This window comes from Festucalex cinctus, chromosome 3, assembly GCF_051991245.1.
Source record: "Festucalex cinctus isolate MCC-2025b chromosome 3, RoL_Fcin_1.0, whole genome shotgun sequence".
Lineage (NCBI taxonomy): Eukaryota > Metazoa > Chordata > Actinopteri > Syngnathiformes > Syngnathidae > Festucalex > Festucalex cinctus.
In genome coordinates this window covers 15,724,255-15,743,693 of record NC_135413.1, presented here as the reverse complement: position 1 = coordinate 15,743,693, position 19,439 = coordinate 15,724,255, and the positions used below count along the sequence as shown (strand labels likewise).

The window sequence follows — 19,439 nt, the reverse complement described above, 5'->3', positions numbered from 1 at the left end:
GTCCCTCTTCCCAGTTATATAACCACTGTGGAATCATCTCCACTCACGCTGCATACGTGACTTTTGCCCGGCTACCATTTGCAGCATTGCATCGACCTGCTGCGCCGCTTTTGCTTGAGCTGCCCGCCGGTTGATGACGGGGGCAGAAAGGTGGGCCTGGTTCTGCCTTCTTCCCGCCCAACTCCTCGTGATCTTTCACCTTAGTTGCACTCGACTTCAGCACCGAGGATAGCTCCACGCCTTCAAGGCGTCCACCGCCACCTGTCCGATTTTTGGGTTACCCTCCGAGCTCATGACAGGAGGCACTTTGGTAGCTTATTCCTCTTTTCTCCATCGGAAGTGACGGACGTGGCACTGCGATGATCTCACGATACAAACCGGTAAGTCTATGATCACCTGCTTCCACACTTTGAATGGTTATTCATTCACACTGTTGCATCAATTTCTGCATTGTTTTGCCTAAACTGCCTGTGCCATCCCGAAATTGATGCAGAGTTGCACTGCAAATGACAGGCAGCATGATTATTTCCAAATGATCTTAAAACATCTTAAACTGCAGTCCATCTTAACCAGTCTACTATTTTAGAACTGTATACATTTTGTTGTAGCTTGTGCTGTCCAAGCTGTTGACCTAAATCTGTGTGGATTTTATTCTCACCCAGTTTCAATTCCCCTGCACACAGTCCACATGTAGCTACGCCATGCACTGATGGAGGCTTATCATTGAGATATAGGTCACCACCAAAGTTTGATTAAATGTTCCTCTTGTGAGGACTTGTTTCTTCTGTCTTGAACTGTGTTTTTGGAGAAAATGATTCATTTGAGCTGGCACAACATCCCTCCAGTAGTCTGGCATGTCGAGTTAGCTAGCTATAAATGTGAGACAGAAATGCCCAATGACAAAAAACTGCACATACTGACATCACTTCCTGTATCCATGGCGATTGAAAACATGATACCAGCTCATGGCAACTGCTTGTTTTGTCATACCCTAGCCTATGTGCACATTTGTCAAGTCATATCCCTGTGTGGATGATTCAAATCTGTTCCCATGTGAGTTTTACTGATCCCTCAAGTGCTCTGCTATTGACTGTATGCAGTCTTTCCCCCAATGGACTTGACACACACATAACATGTTTAACCCATGCAGGAACCATTAATAATTCATGTGTTATCTCACGTGTGCACCCTACCACTGGGCGGTTGGGTTATTTCTCGACAGAGGTCTTTGGGGTATGACATGATATGTTGAATGAATGAGAGAGGAAGTTATGCAAGTCTTGAAACTGGGTTAGGGTTTAGATTAGCATGCTTGCTCACGCTTTATACAATTATGTGATGTTTGCTCTCCTCATTGGGCAGACACCATCCCTCCTCTCTCTCTCTTCATCTTTGTCTTTTCTCCCTCCCCCTCTACATCTTCACCCTCCTGCTTTTCCCAGCTCACTCGTCCAGCCCGCCTGCACATTCAGCCCCTCCTGCTCTCACCTTCCAAGGTCGCTCCAGTCTGAAAAGAGACAAGAATAGCAGGTGCACTGCAGAATGCTGCCACCGCCGGGTGTTAGTGTGTGTGAGAGCAATGTGAGAGAGTGCAAACGCGTTCCAGTGGAGCTGCGCAGGACTGAGCGAAAACTAAAGGCTCACTTTTAGAGGATGTGTGCAGTCGCAGGCAGACAGGATGCAGATGTTTGTCACCGTCGTGACCCCCAAAGCTGCTTAGACTGCAGACGAGGCGAGGGAGCTACCGTTGCGCTGGACTGGGATTGCCTCTGACCCCCCCCCCACCTCTCTCTCCTCCCTATTTCTCCTCTTCGTCACTGGATCCAAAATCTACAAGCTGGATTTAAGGGAGAACAGAAAGGAGGTCACACTGGAAATTGCCAGGATCTGCTGAAGAGGCTGTCAGTGTTTCCTTAAAAAAAAAAATCATTTTCATTCTTCTTCTTTTTTTTTTTTTAAATGTGGGTCTCTCATCTGTCTCTGATACTCCCTCCTCCTGGTTCTCCCCCTCCTCCTCCTCCTGCTCTCCTTCCTCACGCTGGCTCCTTGCAGAGTCCCGGTTCCACCATGTCCTTGGCGTTCTGTGGGAGTGAGAATAACTCGGTGGCCTACAATGTGGACGGGGGCGTTCTGAACAACGGCTGTTTCCTGGACGCGCTCAACGTGGTGCCGCACGTCTTCCTTCTCTTCATCACATTCCCCATCCTCTTCATCGGTGAGTTTTGCCCCACACCTCCACCAATCACGTCTGTTCAAATAAACATGAGCGCAACCTTCTCCCTTTCTGACAATTACAAAATTCATTCATTATTAATATCTATGTCTACTACTACTACTTTGACCTTGATTGTCCAATGAATACATGGTTTATAGAATTGAATATTTGTGCATATTCCTTGATCCATATGATATTTTCTGACTAAATGTATTGTAATGGCACATAGGCCTACTAGGTTTTCAGACATGTACAATTGTGGTGACCCAGTCACAAGTGCAAAGTTCAGTGTGTAACCGTACCACTTCTGCTCATCTATGTATGTGCCCATTTGAGAAGGCATGAAACATTAACAATTTGTCACTCTCCGTAACAGGTTCAACACCTCCTCTGTGTTCCTGTTATATAGATGAAATTTAATTAGTGTGGAACGTCCACAGTTGGTGCTTCTGATGTCATACAATTGGAATAAAATTAGATTATTGTAAATAATTATTATTTATGTGAGATTTGAATATCCTGCAACATTTCAGAAAATTTGGAGACACTTCAATTTCATGTGCATCAAAACTGGAGAAAAACTTTGCACTTCATTTTTGCTGTTTTGTGCATTGCTGCCGCTTAGTGATGCCAATAATGACGAATTGAAAAGTGTAATGTTAATGGGAGAACAGAGGAATGAGACACAAGCATTGAGGTAACAACTCTAAAAATAGCTCACCAGTGATGGGACAGTGACTTGCTAAGAAGAATTATAAGAAGAAAAAACATCATGCTACATATTTCTTAATGTACCAAATATTCTACATTTTGTTTAAAAATGAATGGATTGTATTGAATGAAAGAAAGAGCTGTTTTTATTTACTCAAAAATTACAAAAAGGGACAAAAATAGCAGCATAAGGTGAACCACAAAGTAGTGAGGGATCAATGTACAGCTAAATCTTCGACATCACTAATAAAAGAATAAGGGAATGCTTGCAACCAAATCAGCTCTTTCGGACCTCAAAACTTTATTTAGACAAAGTACATATTCTACAAGAGAAAAAAAAATCTCACAGCACACCACCAAACAACAAATGTCCAAAACGTGGATACACGTTAATTATGTACAGTATCCCACTGAGGGGCGAACGTTTGCAAGTGTTTGTGAAGTTAGCAAATGTTGATTTCTCGTCAGGGTTCGTTCAAGGTCGCAACGTTAACTAAACATTCGCTAAACGCTCTTTAGCATGTTCAAAATTTCCTTGCGACAAGAAAAAACATTAAATCATTAGGTGAATGTCTGGAGAACATTTAGTGGACATTTAGCGAACTTGAACAAACCCTGATGAGAAATCAACATTCGCTACCTTCATAAATGTTCGCCGCCACTGTGGGATGCTGGATCTTAAGAACATCTCATTGTTCTGCCTATGACTTTTGGTTGCCCGAATAACTAGAGATAAACAAAGATGCATTATTTGTAGCAAAGAGGTAAAAAAATAAAAAATAAAAAATAAAAAAATGAAAGAAAAAAAATCAGGCTATGCCTCCCGTGTTACCACATTTGCCTTTTGTGCTATGAATTGTTCGATATTTTCTGTTTAGTCACCTATAGAACTACACTGTTGCACAAGACTCACAGTACATTTAGAATTTGATGTTATTCTCAACTGAGTTTGGCAACCTGCAACTTAGTCTTCATTTAGCGAGCATTATGTCCTCCATTAAGGTGAAACATTGAGGCAATTTAAGCAAATGAGCAGTCCGAAGTGGAAGAGCTGAACACTCACTCCAAATGCGAAGTAAATCAGTTGTTAACAGTCAAAGTATAGCTGAAAGCTGTACTTTATTGCTGTTTCTTTTGTTATCCTGAGCTGTGTTTCCACTTGTCCTTTGCAGGCCTCAGGGGTCATTACGTTTTCACGTTTACCTTGAGTGGAGTGGACCAAACGAACCTTTTAAACAAGGTTCCTATTTGTACACAAGACTCTGCTCCCTCACTCAGCCTGCAGCACAACTGCAAATCCCAAGAGCTGGCTCATGAGGTTTTTTTTTTACCTGCTATTTCCATACTACAAGGCCACCAAAGAGGTGCAGATTGGAATGAATATTACAACAGCCACTCCACTAACAGTCATCTAAATATACTTAATGTCAGCAGCTTCTATTAATTAGGCTGATTGCATCTTGGCCACCATGCTAGGCAGTTACGCAGCACAGTTAGCACACTTGTGATGAAGGAGGTGGAAGTCAGAGGGGAATAATGGTCGCGGGAATCAGCAGTATTCACCTCTCGCGATCACTGTTATGATCATAAAAGCTGCTCCCTGAGGAATTATTTATCTAAAAGGCATGATACCATTACACCAAGAAAATCCTTTATTATAGAACATTGCAGGCCCTTGATGTTCTTTATAGGTGCAAAGCTGCTACTGAAAAGAAAATCAGTTTTTATTTCACTGGCTCTTGTCTTGGCCTTCCTTTTCCCATTTCCGATGTGAGGCTGGGGAAGTCAGAGTTCAAAGGTCCACATCCACCACAGCACCTGGCTTCACTTCCCAGGTCACAACCTGCGCTGGCTCCTCACTTTTGTGCTCCTCTTCATCCTTGTCTGTGAGATTGCAGAGGGCATCGTCTCCGATGGGTAGGTCGATCTCTGTTGTCGATGTTTGATACGTTCATATGTGGGTATACTAAACAAACTGGAGCTGGCTTTTAAGATGCTTTGTGCAATGCATAAAGATAAGAGGCTTCTTTTACTGAAGTAGACAGAAGAACTTTTCACCTGCTTACGCTTCACTGTTTGCTTCATACAGCAGTGAGGAGTGTGTGTATAGCATGATGCATTTTCTAGAAATACATTGCACACTTAAATTGATCCAAAATTATCCATCTTTACAAAAATAATAGATTTTGATTGACAATGTTAGGGAAGGTAGGCATTGTTGTCTATGGAAGTGTAGAGCTGCCAATGTGGAATAAACATTTTTGGCTGGTGAGTATGTTTGAACATATTTGTGAGTATGTTCGAACATACTCGCCAGCCAAAAATGTTTATACAACATACTCGCAAATATAATTGAATATGTTGTGTCTGCCGTGCATGATTTAGGTTCGTCATTTTTTTCACTCGCGCATGCACAAATAATACCCCGTGGCATTATGGGAAGGCGTGCTAACTTTGTAGCATATAGCATGTACCTACAAGTATGTTCAAACATATTTGCGAGTATGTTCAAACATATTTGTGAGTATGTTCAAACATATTTGCAAGTATGTTCGAACATATTTGCGGGTATGTTCGAACATACTCGTCAGCCAAAAATGTTTACTCCACATTGGCAGCTCTACGCTTCCATATAGAACTGCACAGCAGCATGGTGAGAGTTCTTTGTATTATCTTGATTGTCTCATTCGGTCACATTTGAATGACAGTACAGTGGTGCCTTGAGATACAAGTGACCAGACTTGTGAGTTTTTCAAAATTCGCTTGAATTTTTTTGCTTTTTCTGCTTTGACTTGAGAGTGCAAACTTGAGATGTGAGCGCTCTAAGGCGGCAGTGAACTCAATTCAACTCTGTTCACAATAAGTGGCAGTTTCACAACTAGTGAACAATTCTTCAAACGAGGCTTCAACAGGTTTAAAGAAATTGAAGTTTGCTGTGAAACGAAACACAAAAGAATTACACTTGTGTATTTGAAAAACAAACAACTACCTTAATTAAGAAAGGCCCTGCTAGCTTAATGCTTAAAGTGGTAAACCACTATTGACATGCTAACAATCAGTATCGATAGTTGCAGTTTTATAGAACCCCCAAAGCAACATACTTGAACACAAATGCCGCTCTTGTTAGCCGCTCCAGCTAGTTCTTGCTAGCTACTCATGTTAGGCTTTCCAGCGAGTTCTTACTAGACACTCTTGCTCGTCACCCTATCCTGCTCGCCAGGCTGCTAGTTTACTTGCTCACTCCAAATAATAATTGGTAGTAGACATGCAAAGTGTGGTCTCTCTGAGGCACCGTAGTGTGCGTGCTTAATTAACTCTTTTACTGCCACACGTTATAAAAAAATACTTTAATATGACAAAGGCTTTGATAATTCACATCATCCTTGAAAAAGTTCTATTTCATCAGATTTCGTCATGTTTTATTGTAATTTCATAAACCTTCAGTCCATTGACAAGCGATACAATGCTGCCATCTGCTGGCCATAGTTAGTGAGTGTTTTTGATTCCACAACCTATTGACCAGGCAGCGCTGCACTTCGATGTTGCACTGGCCATTGATTATTAAAAAAATAAAAATAAATAAATAAATAAATAAATAAAATAAAAAAAGCGTAGTTGATCGCATTTAATGTTTATGGCGGCATATATCGTGATTTTATGAATCGTTATTAAACATTTTTCGCGGTGAAAGAGTTAAAAAAAATATGTTGCATTCCATTAGTTCACCACTAGATGGCACTAAATCTTACACTTTCACTTAAAAAAATACAAGCAAATGTTAGTTTTCGAGGGGGGTGACTGTAACAGATTAATTACATTTCTATTCATTTCATTGACGAAAGATGATTCATGTTATAAGTTATGAGGTGAATGAATTAAATTCAAGGCATCACTGCACAGTTAAGATAATTTATGGTTGACATAGCTGACTTTCCTGCAAAATGCAGACCTGATTCCTGATCAATGACCACCAACCACCGGCAGATATCTTTGGAAAAATATATACTGAAAATTGATCGCCAATGTCTTAAAGTTGATGTCCTAAACGAATGAGTTTGTTTTATGGATCGCTGTTGGTCAGACAGCAACAGCTCAGCAGTGTCAAATGACATTTTAGATGCATGATTTCTAATTAAAACCAAGTCCAAAGACACAGAACCACAACTTGACTGATCGTTTGCATATATTTAATTCTGTGTGCTCTTTCTGGCCGCACGTGTAGGTTCAGCCAGTCTCTCCATCTTCACCTGTACATGCCTGCAGGTCTCGCCTTTATGGCTGGCATCACCTCGATTGTCTACTATCATAACATTGAGACCTCCAACTTCCCCAAACTACTATTAGGTAAAGCCATCAATCATGCACCTACAGTACAGTTGGTCTCTGTTGGAGACTATCATTCTTTTGGCCTTGAATAATAAATAAAGGATTAAATAAATTATACGTCGACATTTTGACATTTTGTTGAAATGAACAACAACCGCCATGTAAGCTTGTACGTGCTTCATGCTGATTCTAAATATGAGGCGACTGATTTAGTAATGTGTCTCCAGCTGAACAGTTCATTGCCTTGAGAGTCTGAGATGAGACAGCATCAGGATAGAAAGCAATATCATCTGGTGCACGGTGCTCCAAACAGACATTAATCATCTTTTTTTTCATTAAGCAAATGAGCATTAGCTGGTTTGCCTGATTGGTTTTGTATTCCCAACACAGATATTAATATGAATGAGCCTGCTAATAGTCGTGTAGAAAAGATGCAAGATAAGGTTTTTCTCGAGTGAAATAAAGAACGGAATCAACACTGCACATCATTAACTAAACGGTGTTAAACTGAGTGCTTTACTTGCTTCCTGAGTCGCTTTGGGCTAGTAGGTCTTCATGTCAGAGCCATTCTCTTGAGAGTAGCGGTTCAGTGGGTCAGCAGAATTAAGCACAACCATTGTACAGTGTGCAGCCTCTGGTGCAGTGGCAGAGATGTTCTTCAAAACAAAATTACAAATGATCAAATTTGGTAAATCTAAGAACAAAAATAGACCCATCACTTCGCTGCAGCTCTCTTGTATGACCTCTTATCCACGTGGACTCTCCTCAGCCCTCCTTATCTACTGGGTTCTCGCCTTCATGATGAAAACCATCAAGTTTGCCAAATACACGGAGCATGGTATCGGCCCCAGGCAGCTACGCTACTGCATCACGTGCCTGCTGGTGCTGCTCTATGGTTTCCTGCTGGCTGTGGAGATCAATGTGATCCTGGGCAGGGTGAGTATGTCCCCACTTCCTGTGATGACGAATGTGTGCAGACATGCGTCGCTGATTGATTTGATTTGACTCAGGTCTGCTGTTACTCTGGAGCCCCATTGGGCAGAGCAGTAAATTGTTTTGACGTTGTGCCAGGCACAACTGTGAATGACATGTTTAATGAACTCAGTGCAAAAAGTTAGACAGTGTATTTGACATTTTTCAAGTTACATTACGTATATTTATATTACTCAGTCCAACAGCATTTTTTTTTTTTGGTCACTTATCCTCATCATGACAATTTAAAGTATATTTTTCCTTGTTAACCCCTGAGCTGAGTACAGTGTTCCCTCGTTTATCGTTTACGTTCCAAAAACTACTCGTGTTGATGGAAATCAGTATTAATTAAAAAATATATATATATTAATTATATATATATTTTCGTTTATTCTGTTTTTTTTCGTTTTGGTATGATTTTTTACTTTATTATAAATGTTTTTTCATTCATCAAAAAGTATGTTCTTTTTTCATTTACATTTATTTTTTTTCATAAAAGGTATGTTTTTTTTAATTTACTTATTACAGTATACAGTGTTCCCTCGTTTTCCGCTGGGGTTAGGTTCCAAAAAATACCCGCAATAAATGAAATCCGCGAAGTAGTTAGCTTTATGTTTTACAACTCTTAAAAATGTTTTAAGGCTCTAAAATCCCCGACCGCACAATTTATACACTTTTCTCATTGAGGCATTTACATGTTCTCACATTTCTCTCTTGTTCAAACATTGACAATGTCCAAACCTTCATAAGTTTTATAAAATGGGTATATTACTGTAAAAAAATATGAAAAATTGCACTTAAAAAAAAATCTGCGATACAGAGAGACCGCGAAAAGTGAACCGCGTTATAGCGAGGGAAGACTGTACAGCACAATATATATATTTTTTTCATTTATTATATGTTTTTTCGTTTTGGTATGATTTTTTTGTTTATTATGAATGCTTTATCCTACATATTTATTTTCATTTAGAGTCATTTTTAACAATAAAAGTTTTTTTTTTTTTAATGTACTTGTTATACAGCACAGTATAATATTTTCTATCTCTGGAATGCATGAATGTTGTGGAGCGACGGGACAGACACCGTTGGAAAGGTCTCGCCGAGACGAAACCACAGATGCCTGTATGTCCCCGGTTGGACGCAGGGTTCAAGAGATACGGCTGCGTAAAGACCAAAAAATAGACAAACTAAAAAGCACGTAAAAAAAAAAAAAAAACACTGTAAAAAATCAGAGAAAGAGCGAGGCCGCGAAAGATGAACCCGTGATAAACAAGGGAACGCTGTACACCTCATCTGCTGACTCTTTTTCCTCTGGGTAAACAGCTGTGAAAGCAATGCTCCCATCATGCTTTGCACATGATGAAGCATAACGACCTCAATATCACAAAGCACAGTGTGTCACCGGAAACACAACAGCCTTTAAAAGTACTCAACCATAAATGCTCATAGAATTTCCAATATATGTTTACACAATAAAGCTCAGACAGGCACCATATTTTCAATTAAAAAAAAAAAAAAGTAGTCTTCCGTATTTGTGTTGGTTATACAGTATGGGAGGTTGAGGCTCACAATACTGGGCCGACAAAGAAGCTGTTGAACTAACTGGTTGTCCTTGCCTTACAGCGATACATGTGCTTCGCCCACCCGACAGAAGTGAAGCCCCCCGAGGACCTTCAGGACCTGGGCGTTCGTTTTCTGCAGCCCTTTGTCAACCTGCTGTCCAAAGCCACATACTGGTGGATGAACACCTTCATCACCTCGGCTCACAGGCGACCCATTGACCTCAAAGTTATTGGAAAGCTGCCCATCGCAATGAGGGCACTCACCAACTACATGAAGCTCCGCAAAGCCTTCGAAGACCAGAAGGTGAGTGCGCTACTGTTATTATTCGGTTAAGTATAGAAACAGCATGTGGAATTTGTGGCTTTCGTCCTTAAGTCAAGGGTTGTGATGAAATATGTTTGGTTTAAACATGATGACGACTAGTGATTAACATTTCCTGTACATACAGCACATAAGCAAGAATATTGCCTATAAGCTCACACATTTCAAAGTCTGCTATTTTCAAAGGAGAAGTACTTTCTCAGACCACATGAGGTGTTATTTGATATTTAGTGTGACTGGTGGATGATTGAGTTGACAGTTAGCTATTGAGGAATGCTGATAGACAGACAATAGTGCAACAATCTGGACATTGTATTGCATCTATACAGATCTGCTAATGCCTTAGCCCAGACACAGTTTGTTGTAAACCATGAGGCGTCAGAGTAAAGATTTTGCAACCGTATAAACACTGAAATGTAGGGATGTTTGATACCACTTTTTACAGACTGATACGATACTCAAACTGTTGAGTAGTCACCGATACCGATATCAGTTACCGATACCAATAGTACATAACCCCCACCCCAGAAAGACCTATAAATCACAGTATTTTTCCTTAAAATTGCATGAAATTAATGGAAATTTTCTATTCCTCTAATTTCTAGTTTCTTATTGTAAAACGGCCACTAGAGGGTGACCGATATTGGTATCGGCCACCATCACGAGTACCAGTATCATAACTCATTTGCTCCCAAAAAGGTATAAATATGTTGTATTTTAAATACTTCCATGCTCCCAAAGACGTATTTATACTTTTTTTTAAATGTTTTTTTTTTATGCTAGAGCATACAGAAGGCTTTGATGCAGCCTCTGAGCTGAAGAAAATGCTTGAAGCAATGGTAGTTATTACAAAGATGGCCAGCAGGTGGCAGAAGAGTATAAGAGATCAACCAGGGCCATGATGAAAACAAGTAGATTTCCCCACAATTCTAAGCAGGTTTGTGAATAATGATGAAACTTAGCTATATTCTAATATTAATTGCTGCAAAATGGAAACAGATAGAAATATACTTTTTCTTCCTGATAAAAGAAGAGCCTCTAATATTTCATTTGGTAGGTTCCATATTTTTATAGCAATAGAGCACAATATTCTGTGGGCCTTGCAAAATCAGTCAAAATCTAGTAAAACAGCCGGGGTTGCTTAGAGTGAAAATGGCTGAGAATAAGGCTGGTATCAGCACCGAAACCGACACCTGGTATCGGTACTCATCCATCCCTACTGAAATGTCACTGTTTTTAAACATGAAGACTGTAGCTTCTTGTTTCTTATTTCATTTCTCCAATTTGATTTGTTTGTAGAGAGGTCTCCCATTGGTTACAGAGTTTTCTTTTTGTTACTGTTGTGTGTTTATCTCAGGACAGGAAAGGTAGAACGAACACTGTAAGCTATGTACCAGTTAGCATTGTTATTTTGGTGTGACCCGTTCTGATTTGAATCAGAAAATCCTGATTGGCGTTTATTTTTAAGGGCCAATTCGCTTCTCTATTCGAGTCGCCAGCCTTGTGTCATCTACAACCATGCAGTTCAAATTTTGCTTTGGTATTTTTATTCTTTGAGTTTCCTTATTTTTCCTTCTTCTTTTTACTTCTTTTTCACCCATAAAAAATTAAAAACACCCAGACGCAATAAATGTAATTAAGAGACATTTGTCTCCCTCTTAACGATGTGTCAAATTAGCGTGCATCTGTCCATAATTCATAAAGTGTAGCGATAATAATTGTTTGGGAGATACTCTGATTGTTCTTCCATCTCTTCCAGCGTCTTCCCGTCTCTCTTAAGGAGCACATGTCATAGTTGAAGGGCTTCCTCGGCAGGGTCAGAACTTTCCAGTGTTTGAAAGGTCACGGGCATTCGTCATGGCTGAACGTGTGTCTGGTGTGAACGCAATCTCACATCCTTCCGCTTGAGAAGAGAGATAAAAGGATCCTAGCGGGGGGGTTGGAGGAGGCGCCGGGTCATTCCCATTGTACTGTGAACAAGGCGACATGGTGACCCCTGCGGGCGTGACAGTGCTGCACTTGATGGGAAACCAAATTGCTGCATTAACATGCACTCAAACGTAAAGATAGAGACGTCTGTTTTGCATGAGCACTGATGACAGCGGCTTCAAGTGGATGACAACACACACATGCAGTAAATTGAACATTTCCTGGGAGTGCTTGCTTAAGCTCTTTCGCACTGAAGGTCCAGATGTTTTCTTGTGATCATTACCGACTGACTCATTCAGCCAAGCTGTAGTGTTGTTGGACGTCACGGAGTGCACAAAATCTAAACAAACTCACGAAGAATAGCAGTCAGTCGAGCAGTGATTCCCAACCTTGTTTGAGTTAGGCATACAGTATATTTTAAGTTTGCAAAATCTCACGGTACACCACCAAAGAAATGTGTCACAAAAAATGGATACACATCAATTATATACTTCCTGCCCTAATAGAAGATAATGTATTTGTTCTGTCAGTCTCTACTGACAGATAGATGAACAAATGTGCATTATTTGTTATAAATAAATCGTTTTTTGGCCACACCTGAAGAGTGCTCACGGCATACTAATGTACACCGGTTGAGAATCACTTCAGTATGACAAGACTGACCTTTCAACGAAATGGAAAACATATTCAGAGCCCTACTTCATTTGATTGGAAGAGTGCAATTTAACTGAGTTCTAAGGCGGAATTAAATTAATGCTCTGAAAGACGTCCATCCATTTTCATAGCACTTGTCCTTGTTGAGGTCACAGATGAGTCTATGCCAGCTGGCTTTGGGCAAGATAGCGAGTTGTATCCTGGTCTGGACTCGTCGCTAGTCAATCACAGGTCACAAACAAATAAACAGCGACTCACATTAACATTCACACCTTTGGACAAATTAGGGCAGAGCTTCTCAAACTACACCAATTACCATCTAAAAAAATGGCTCCCTGACTACCCTTGTACCAAAACAAGACCCAATAGTGGTCTTTGATCGACAGTTCAACATGTTTTATTAAAAACAAGAAGAAGAAGACCAATTTGTCCATATATGTGCCGTGTGTTTTGTTACGAGATGGTGTTTGAAACACAAAAATTCCATGTAGTCATTGTTCAACACATGGTTACAACCCACACAGTGTGGCTCTTCTTCTCTCCCACTCCAAATGAAACCAAATTCTATATACCGTATTTTCCGCACTATAAGAGCCTTCATTTTTTCGAAAGCTGACCATGCGCCTTATAATCCGGTGCGCCTTATATATGGATCAATATTGAGCCGCAACAGGTCTCGCTGTCAAGACGCTATCGGTGACCCTGCACGATCGGTGACGCGCATGCGCAGAAGATCCCGCCATCTTGGTTCGCTAGCTAATACTAATAGTAAAAAAATAATAAAATAATAAAACAGCTGTTTATTCATTTTGGGAGTGAATGGAGTTGTCAGAAACCTGGTTTGTAATCTATTAATAAAGTTTGACTGACCTATCTGACTGTTTTGTTGACATCCCCTTTAGCGCAGCACCATCTAATGGATGCATAACATAACCCCACCCTCTACTGTAGCGCCTTATATATGGAAAAAGTTTTAAAATATGTCATTCATTGAAGGTGAGCCTTATAATGCGGTGCGCCTTATGGTGCAGAAAATATGGTAGTTGAAATATTTTTTAATTCTACCATAACCATCGTCTGCACATGCTTGGTTCGCTAACATCACCAACTTCTTTATTTCTAAAGGAATGTTTAATGGCCATAATCATGCCAAAACATGAAACTAGTAATGCACACGTCATGCCCGTATTGAACTACATGCTCACGCATTACCAACATTCAGAGGTAGGAAATGCACACTAGCACGTATCGATAGAAAGTAGGAGCTCATCTCAAGTCTCTTAATTTGACACATGACTTCAAATTTAACAGCTAATCTTGTTTCTGTCATTTCTTGATTATTTTAGTTGGAATATACATATTTTGCTGAATGTCTGTTCTATTTGGGGCAGCATTTAGAATGACTTGATTACGCTGACTCATTGTTACTTGGCCTAAGCCAGTGCTTCTCAATTATTTTCTGTCATGTCTCCCCCAAGTAAGAAGAAAACAACTCGCCCCCCAACGCGCGTCTATAATATCATTTGTCTATAAAATTGTTATAAGCACACCTCTGCATAGCACTGTATCCTTATTAACGTATAAGAGAATAAAAAAAGAAAGAAAAATGGAACAACTTACAACAAAGAACAGCTTTATTCAGAAAATATTTAAAGTGTATCTGAAATTCAAAAATAAAATTAAAACCTTAATTAAACTATAAAAAATTTTTGACTGACCATGTCAAACCATATAATACGGAAAAATAAAATTACATAAAATCAATAAATAATAATGCATTCAAAGCTGATCACCATCATTAACTCAGGAGCACAATATTTTAAAAAAAAAACCTTTCATCAACAAAACAAAAATATATAAAATAATTTGTGCTGTTTTTTTTATTATTATTATTTTTTTGCTGTGTGTGTGCAAAGCGCGCATGCTCAGTGCCACAAAAACCCCTACACCACCGAGTGAATGCTCCCTGCGCACACTCTGCCAATAATGAGAGCGCCACTGCTCCCTAGTGTAGTGGAGGTGCAATTGCACTTTATTCTAGGACAATAAAAAAAAATAAAATAATAATACAAATAAAAAGCATGTTCCCCGAGGTCAAACACTCCCCCCTTGTTGTAGCCTCGCGCCACCCTGGGGGGCCCGCCCCACTATTTGAGAAGCACTGGCCTAAGCAAAAACAGTTTGCAGTAATTAGGTTGCTTCTATCTCAAAAGATTTTGGCCACATGAAGAAAATAAAAACTTTTTACTGCTCTTGACTGGGAACTTTTCTCAAACCCAACCTTGGTGCATTGATCCTCGCCAAAGTTTTATGGACATAAGTTATATAGTTTGAACAGCAAACAAACAGTCAGTGATCCTACATAACCTCTCACCTTGCACATGCCAGAGGTAATACACTGGGGTGATAAATTACTTAATAATACGTCATCCTTCGACCTTGAGTTCACTTCCTCCTCCATCCTCCCCCACCGCATTGCCGTAATGGTTTATCTCCTTTGGTGGTTTTGTCCTATTTGGCTGTCATGCTCCACTGCTAAACCATTAATTCGTGTATCCCATGATGCAGCAGCAGTGAAGACGCGTGGAAACTCTGATGACTACGGCCTTGTTTTAAAGCTCTCTGTTGAATTGGCTGACTGATTTTTCTAACGATTCGGCTTCTATGTCGAAGCTAACATTTTTGCGGTAGCAGCAGTTTTTGCTTGCATGCTTGATTTTGCTGTCTGTAAATGACCGGTGACCAGTCCAGGGTGTAGTTTCCTTTTGCCCAAACTCAGCTGGGATAGGCTCCAGCTCCAGAAACCCTGAACAGGATATAATGTATTGAATTAATAGTTTTTGATGAGTCATGTTTGATGTTATGCATTCATGTCTTCCAACAGAGAAATAACTATAATCCCAATCTCTAACATTTTTTTTCTTTTTGTCCGTCCTTCTCATCAGAGACCCCAGGGCACGGCGCCGCAGGGACCCAAGTGGATCTGGCAGGCCTTGAGGAAAGCATTTGGCAGACCTCTCATCCTCAGTATCACATTCCGTTTCATGGCCGACCTGCTGGGCTTCGCCGGTCCGCTCTGTATCTCGGGCATCGTCCATCACATCAGCAAGGACAACCGGACCATCCAGCAACCGGTGAGCGCCTCGGAGGCACAATACATGATGTCCACTTTTTAAACTCACAGTACACCTCCGAAATTGTTAAACATAATTGACAATTAAATATATAAATATGCTGTAGTTTACCCTTGGTAAATTACTAAAATGACATTTTTAATTAGGCTTAATTTACATTGGAGTATTCAGGCCAAAGGGAAAAAAAACCCAAAACAATCCTACAACTCATTTGTAATTTTACAAGCAGAAATTTGTACATCATAAAGCCATACTTCTATTAAGATGAGGACTGTTTGATAATATTTCTACAAAAAAAGAATGTTTTTTTCCCCCCAGCATGATTAATTGAATGTGGTTGTGCAAACGTTCGTGTTTGCGCCTCAGAAAGAACTGGCATCACCTCTTTTGTTGGGTCTGTTCGACCAAATAACCATTTACAGGTTTTTAACAAATATTAAATGATACTAATTTTAATTTAAAATTTCACGGTCTTTTACTTTAATTTTGCCTTTCCTTTATAGTGTGGCCATGTGTGTCTTTAGCACTTTAAGGAGTCTTAGTTTAACCTTGGGCTAATTTTTTATAATTCTTTTCTAGAGGAGAATTAATAGTTTAACAGATTGCAGATGAACAGATTTGTTCAATGTATGTTTTGAATTCAAGCCTGAGTGAAGTTATGTTGATGTGCAATACTGCACATCATTTCTGTTGGTGTCCCATCAACTTTTGATAGTAATATTTTTGTATAACATATACATTAATCTCGAGATATACAGTCAACTAAAGTATAATAATACCAGTGTCGTTGACTGGCAACCAAAAATGTCTGTGCATGCCTAATGGCTTTTTAAGGCTCCAACATGTGAAGATGGCAATAATGAAGCTTTCTACCTATACAGTATTTGCTCAGTGATGAGGTCTGTGCATTGCTAGCTGTCATTTGTGAAAAGGAGATTCAGCTTATACCAGGAAAAATCAATATTTCAGATATGTTGTCACATTTTCATTGGCAATAAATTTGAATTTGCAATAAAACTCACACAACATTGAAGGTAACGCCTGGCATTCTGAATCACTCCCAAAGATCAACCTTTCAATCATTCCAGATGCCCTTTCTAGCTATCGGGCACACCTGCTTGGGCGCTGCACTAATTTAGGACCTGTCAAATATTTATGAGACTTATTGCTGCAGGAAATGTCTCAATTTCAAGGATTTCACTGAAGGCAGCCCGTCATCACATGAGAAACTCTCTGTCATGTGTCTGTGAGAGTATTTCTTTAATTATGAAGTCAGAAATTCACCCTCTGCTGCAGTGGAACATCACAAGCTAAAGTGAAAAAAGTCCAAACTGTTTTGACATCAGTAGAGCATGTCGTTTTTGAAGAGCGAAAATAGACTTGTTGTGTAATAAGTCCAATCTTAGCATTTCTGAGTAATACTATTTTTTTTTTTTTATTTGTTAGTCACATGTCCCGTCAAGCCTTATGTTGGTGGTATGCCATATGTATTTTCATACACTTTAATATACCTCATCTGTTATTTGTACAAAGGTGGGTATTTATTGAAAATGCAATTGTAAAAAAAAAAAAAAAAAACCTTGAAGAAAAAGAAGGATCAGAGCAAAAAGAGCAGCAAAAATAAAAACAGCACGACAACAGCATATGAGATTAATGGATTTTGTGTATATGACAACTGTCAAAGTTGTATTACAGCCTGTGGGAAAGCGATAAAACGAGTAGCAAATAAGATAGGACTGGACAGGACAAAAAGGGACAGGACAGAACCGGACAAAGTGTCATCATCAGCCAGGTAGTGCTATCTGTGTGGAGCAGGTGTGGTTATGCGGTACCAATCACGCTTGTAACGAATTTGAGAGAAATGAGAGGGCATTTCAGTTGTATTTTGCTTTCTGCACTTAATTGTTCAGTATCTGTGCTCGGTGGCGTGGGTGGGTGTTTGAAAAATTTGCTTTTTTTTTACTTCTATAAAAGTGGGTCAGGACTAAACTGATTCGGGGGAGGCAGGTTGAGAACGACTGGTCTAAAAAAAGGATGGATGTCTGAATGATGTGAGTGATGGGATGAATGAGCCGTACTATGTAGATAGATTGAAAGATTAATGGTTGGTTGATATTGAAGCAATAAATGAATCATTTGAAATTCATCCCGGTACACTAAATCTTTCAGGATGATTTATCCAATATCCTTTCATCACAAACATTTCAATAATTTGTGACGGATGTGCTTCACATTATGGTACTTGTGTGTGTGTGATGTATTCTCATTTTGCAAATCCTGCTTAATTCCAATGTTTTACGTGCCATCAAAATAAAGGAAATCTCTCTTTTCTGTCCCTCTAGATGAGGTTGCTGGGCATCTATTTTATTTCCTCTAAGGAGTTTTTGGAGAATGCATATGTGTTGGCCGTCTTGCTCTTCTTTGCACTGCTCCTGCAAAGAACATTCCTGCAGGCGTCCTATTATGTGGCAATCGAGACTGGCATCAAGCTCCGCGGGGCCATACAGGTACTTTGCCTGTGAAAGTCACCATAAAATGCAGTGAAGTGAGAAAGTGACCCATCCATCATGTGGCTGTTGTCTCCTCAGACCAAAATCTACAACAAGATCATGCGTTTGTGCACATCCAACATGTCCATGGGCGAGCTAACTGTCGCTCAGATTTGCAACCTGGTTGCCATAGATACCAACCAGCTCATGTGGTTCTTCTTCCTCTGTCCGAACTTGTGTGCTATGCCCGTACAGGTAGGAAACAGGAAGATCTATGTCAAGTGTTGCTTTTCTGAATTTTGAATATCTAGCTGTAGTTTGCCAGTTTGAAATGTAGGGCTGTTCTTTCTTTGTTTTTTGACCGGACACTATACTCTTGTATACTAAATTTGTTTAAATATGTGTTGACACCGTGCAGTGTCTGTTTCCATGTGTGAGATTTAGTACAAAAAAAACAAAAAAACAAAACTCAAACATGACCTTCAATATGAGCTCCATTGTGCCTGTCATAAATAATGATTTATGCTTCAAAATTGTCCACAACAGTCCACATTCGAAGAAATGCTACATTTCAAATTGTTGACTGTAGTAATTGCTGTGCAGTACTTCACCTACACAAGCTTCTCAGTTTAGTATGTGGATGAAAGCAGGTTATGTCTCTGACCCTGATGGTAGATTGAAAATGTTTTATAATGCACTTGATGATTATGATTCATGACTTTCATGCACTTTGTAAATAGCCGTCATCATTATGAAACGTTCAAGTGAAGTTACTGTAGGCATAAAAATCATTCCAATGAAAAAATAATAAACATTAAAAAATAATTTAAATGCACAACAACTTTGTGAGGTGACCACTAACTGTAAAAGTTGATTCCTAGCATCAGTTACAGTGGAAGTCAACCTTAAACATTTCTTGACAATAATATGTTATATGTAATCTCACTAGTCTAAACATGACATTCTGTTTAATATTACATTTGTGGAATATGAGTTATGAAGCAAAATCAAGCCATTTTTTTCCATCTCGGGGAGGCGGCCATTTTGCCACTTGCTGTCGACTGAAGATGACATCAGTGTTGCTCAGGAAACGACCAATCAGAGCTCATCTGTTTTCTAAAGCTG

At 39.6% G+C, this 19,439-nt stretch overlaps 1 protein-coding gene across 6 annotated transcripts in view; it reads left to right on the top strand.

Annotated features, from left to right (window-relative positions):
* Window positions 1–42: 42 nt before the first annotated feature.
* The window catches only part of abcc8 (ATP-binding cassette, sub-family C (CFTR/MRP), member 8), a 54,280-nt gene continuing 34,883 nt past the window's right edge, over window positions 43–19,439 (top strand). For 4 of the 6 annotated variants that reach the window (XM_077516039.1, XM_077516035.1, XM_077516038.1 and 1 more), the window contains exons 1-9: window positions 43–380; window positions 2,053–2,215; window positions 4,702–4,843; window positions 7,149–7,270; window positions 8,022–8,188; window positions 9,848–10,090; window positions 15,637–15,825; window positions 18,168–18,332; window positions 18,414–18,569. In XM_077516039.1, the coding sequence (XP_077372165.1) occupies window positions 360–380; window positions 2,053–2,215; window positions 4,702–4,843; window positions 7,149–7,270; window positions 8,022–8,188; window positions 9,848–10,090; window positions 15,637–15,825; window positions 18,168–18,332; window positions 18,414–18,569 (1,368 nt within the window). In that variant the 5' untranslated portion in view covers window positions 43–359. Of the gene's footprint in view, window positions 381–1,431; window positions 1,902–2,052; window positions 2,216–4,701; window positions 4,844–7,148; window positions 7,271–8,021; window positions 8,189–9,847; window positions 10,091–15,636; window positions 15,826–18,167; window positions 18,333–18,413; window positions 18,570–19,439 lie in introns of those variants that run through there. The other 2 variants (XM_077516036.1, XM_077516037.1) reach the window with 2 other exon arrangements.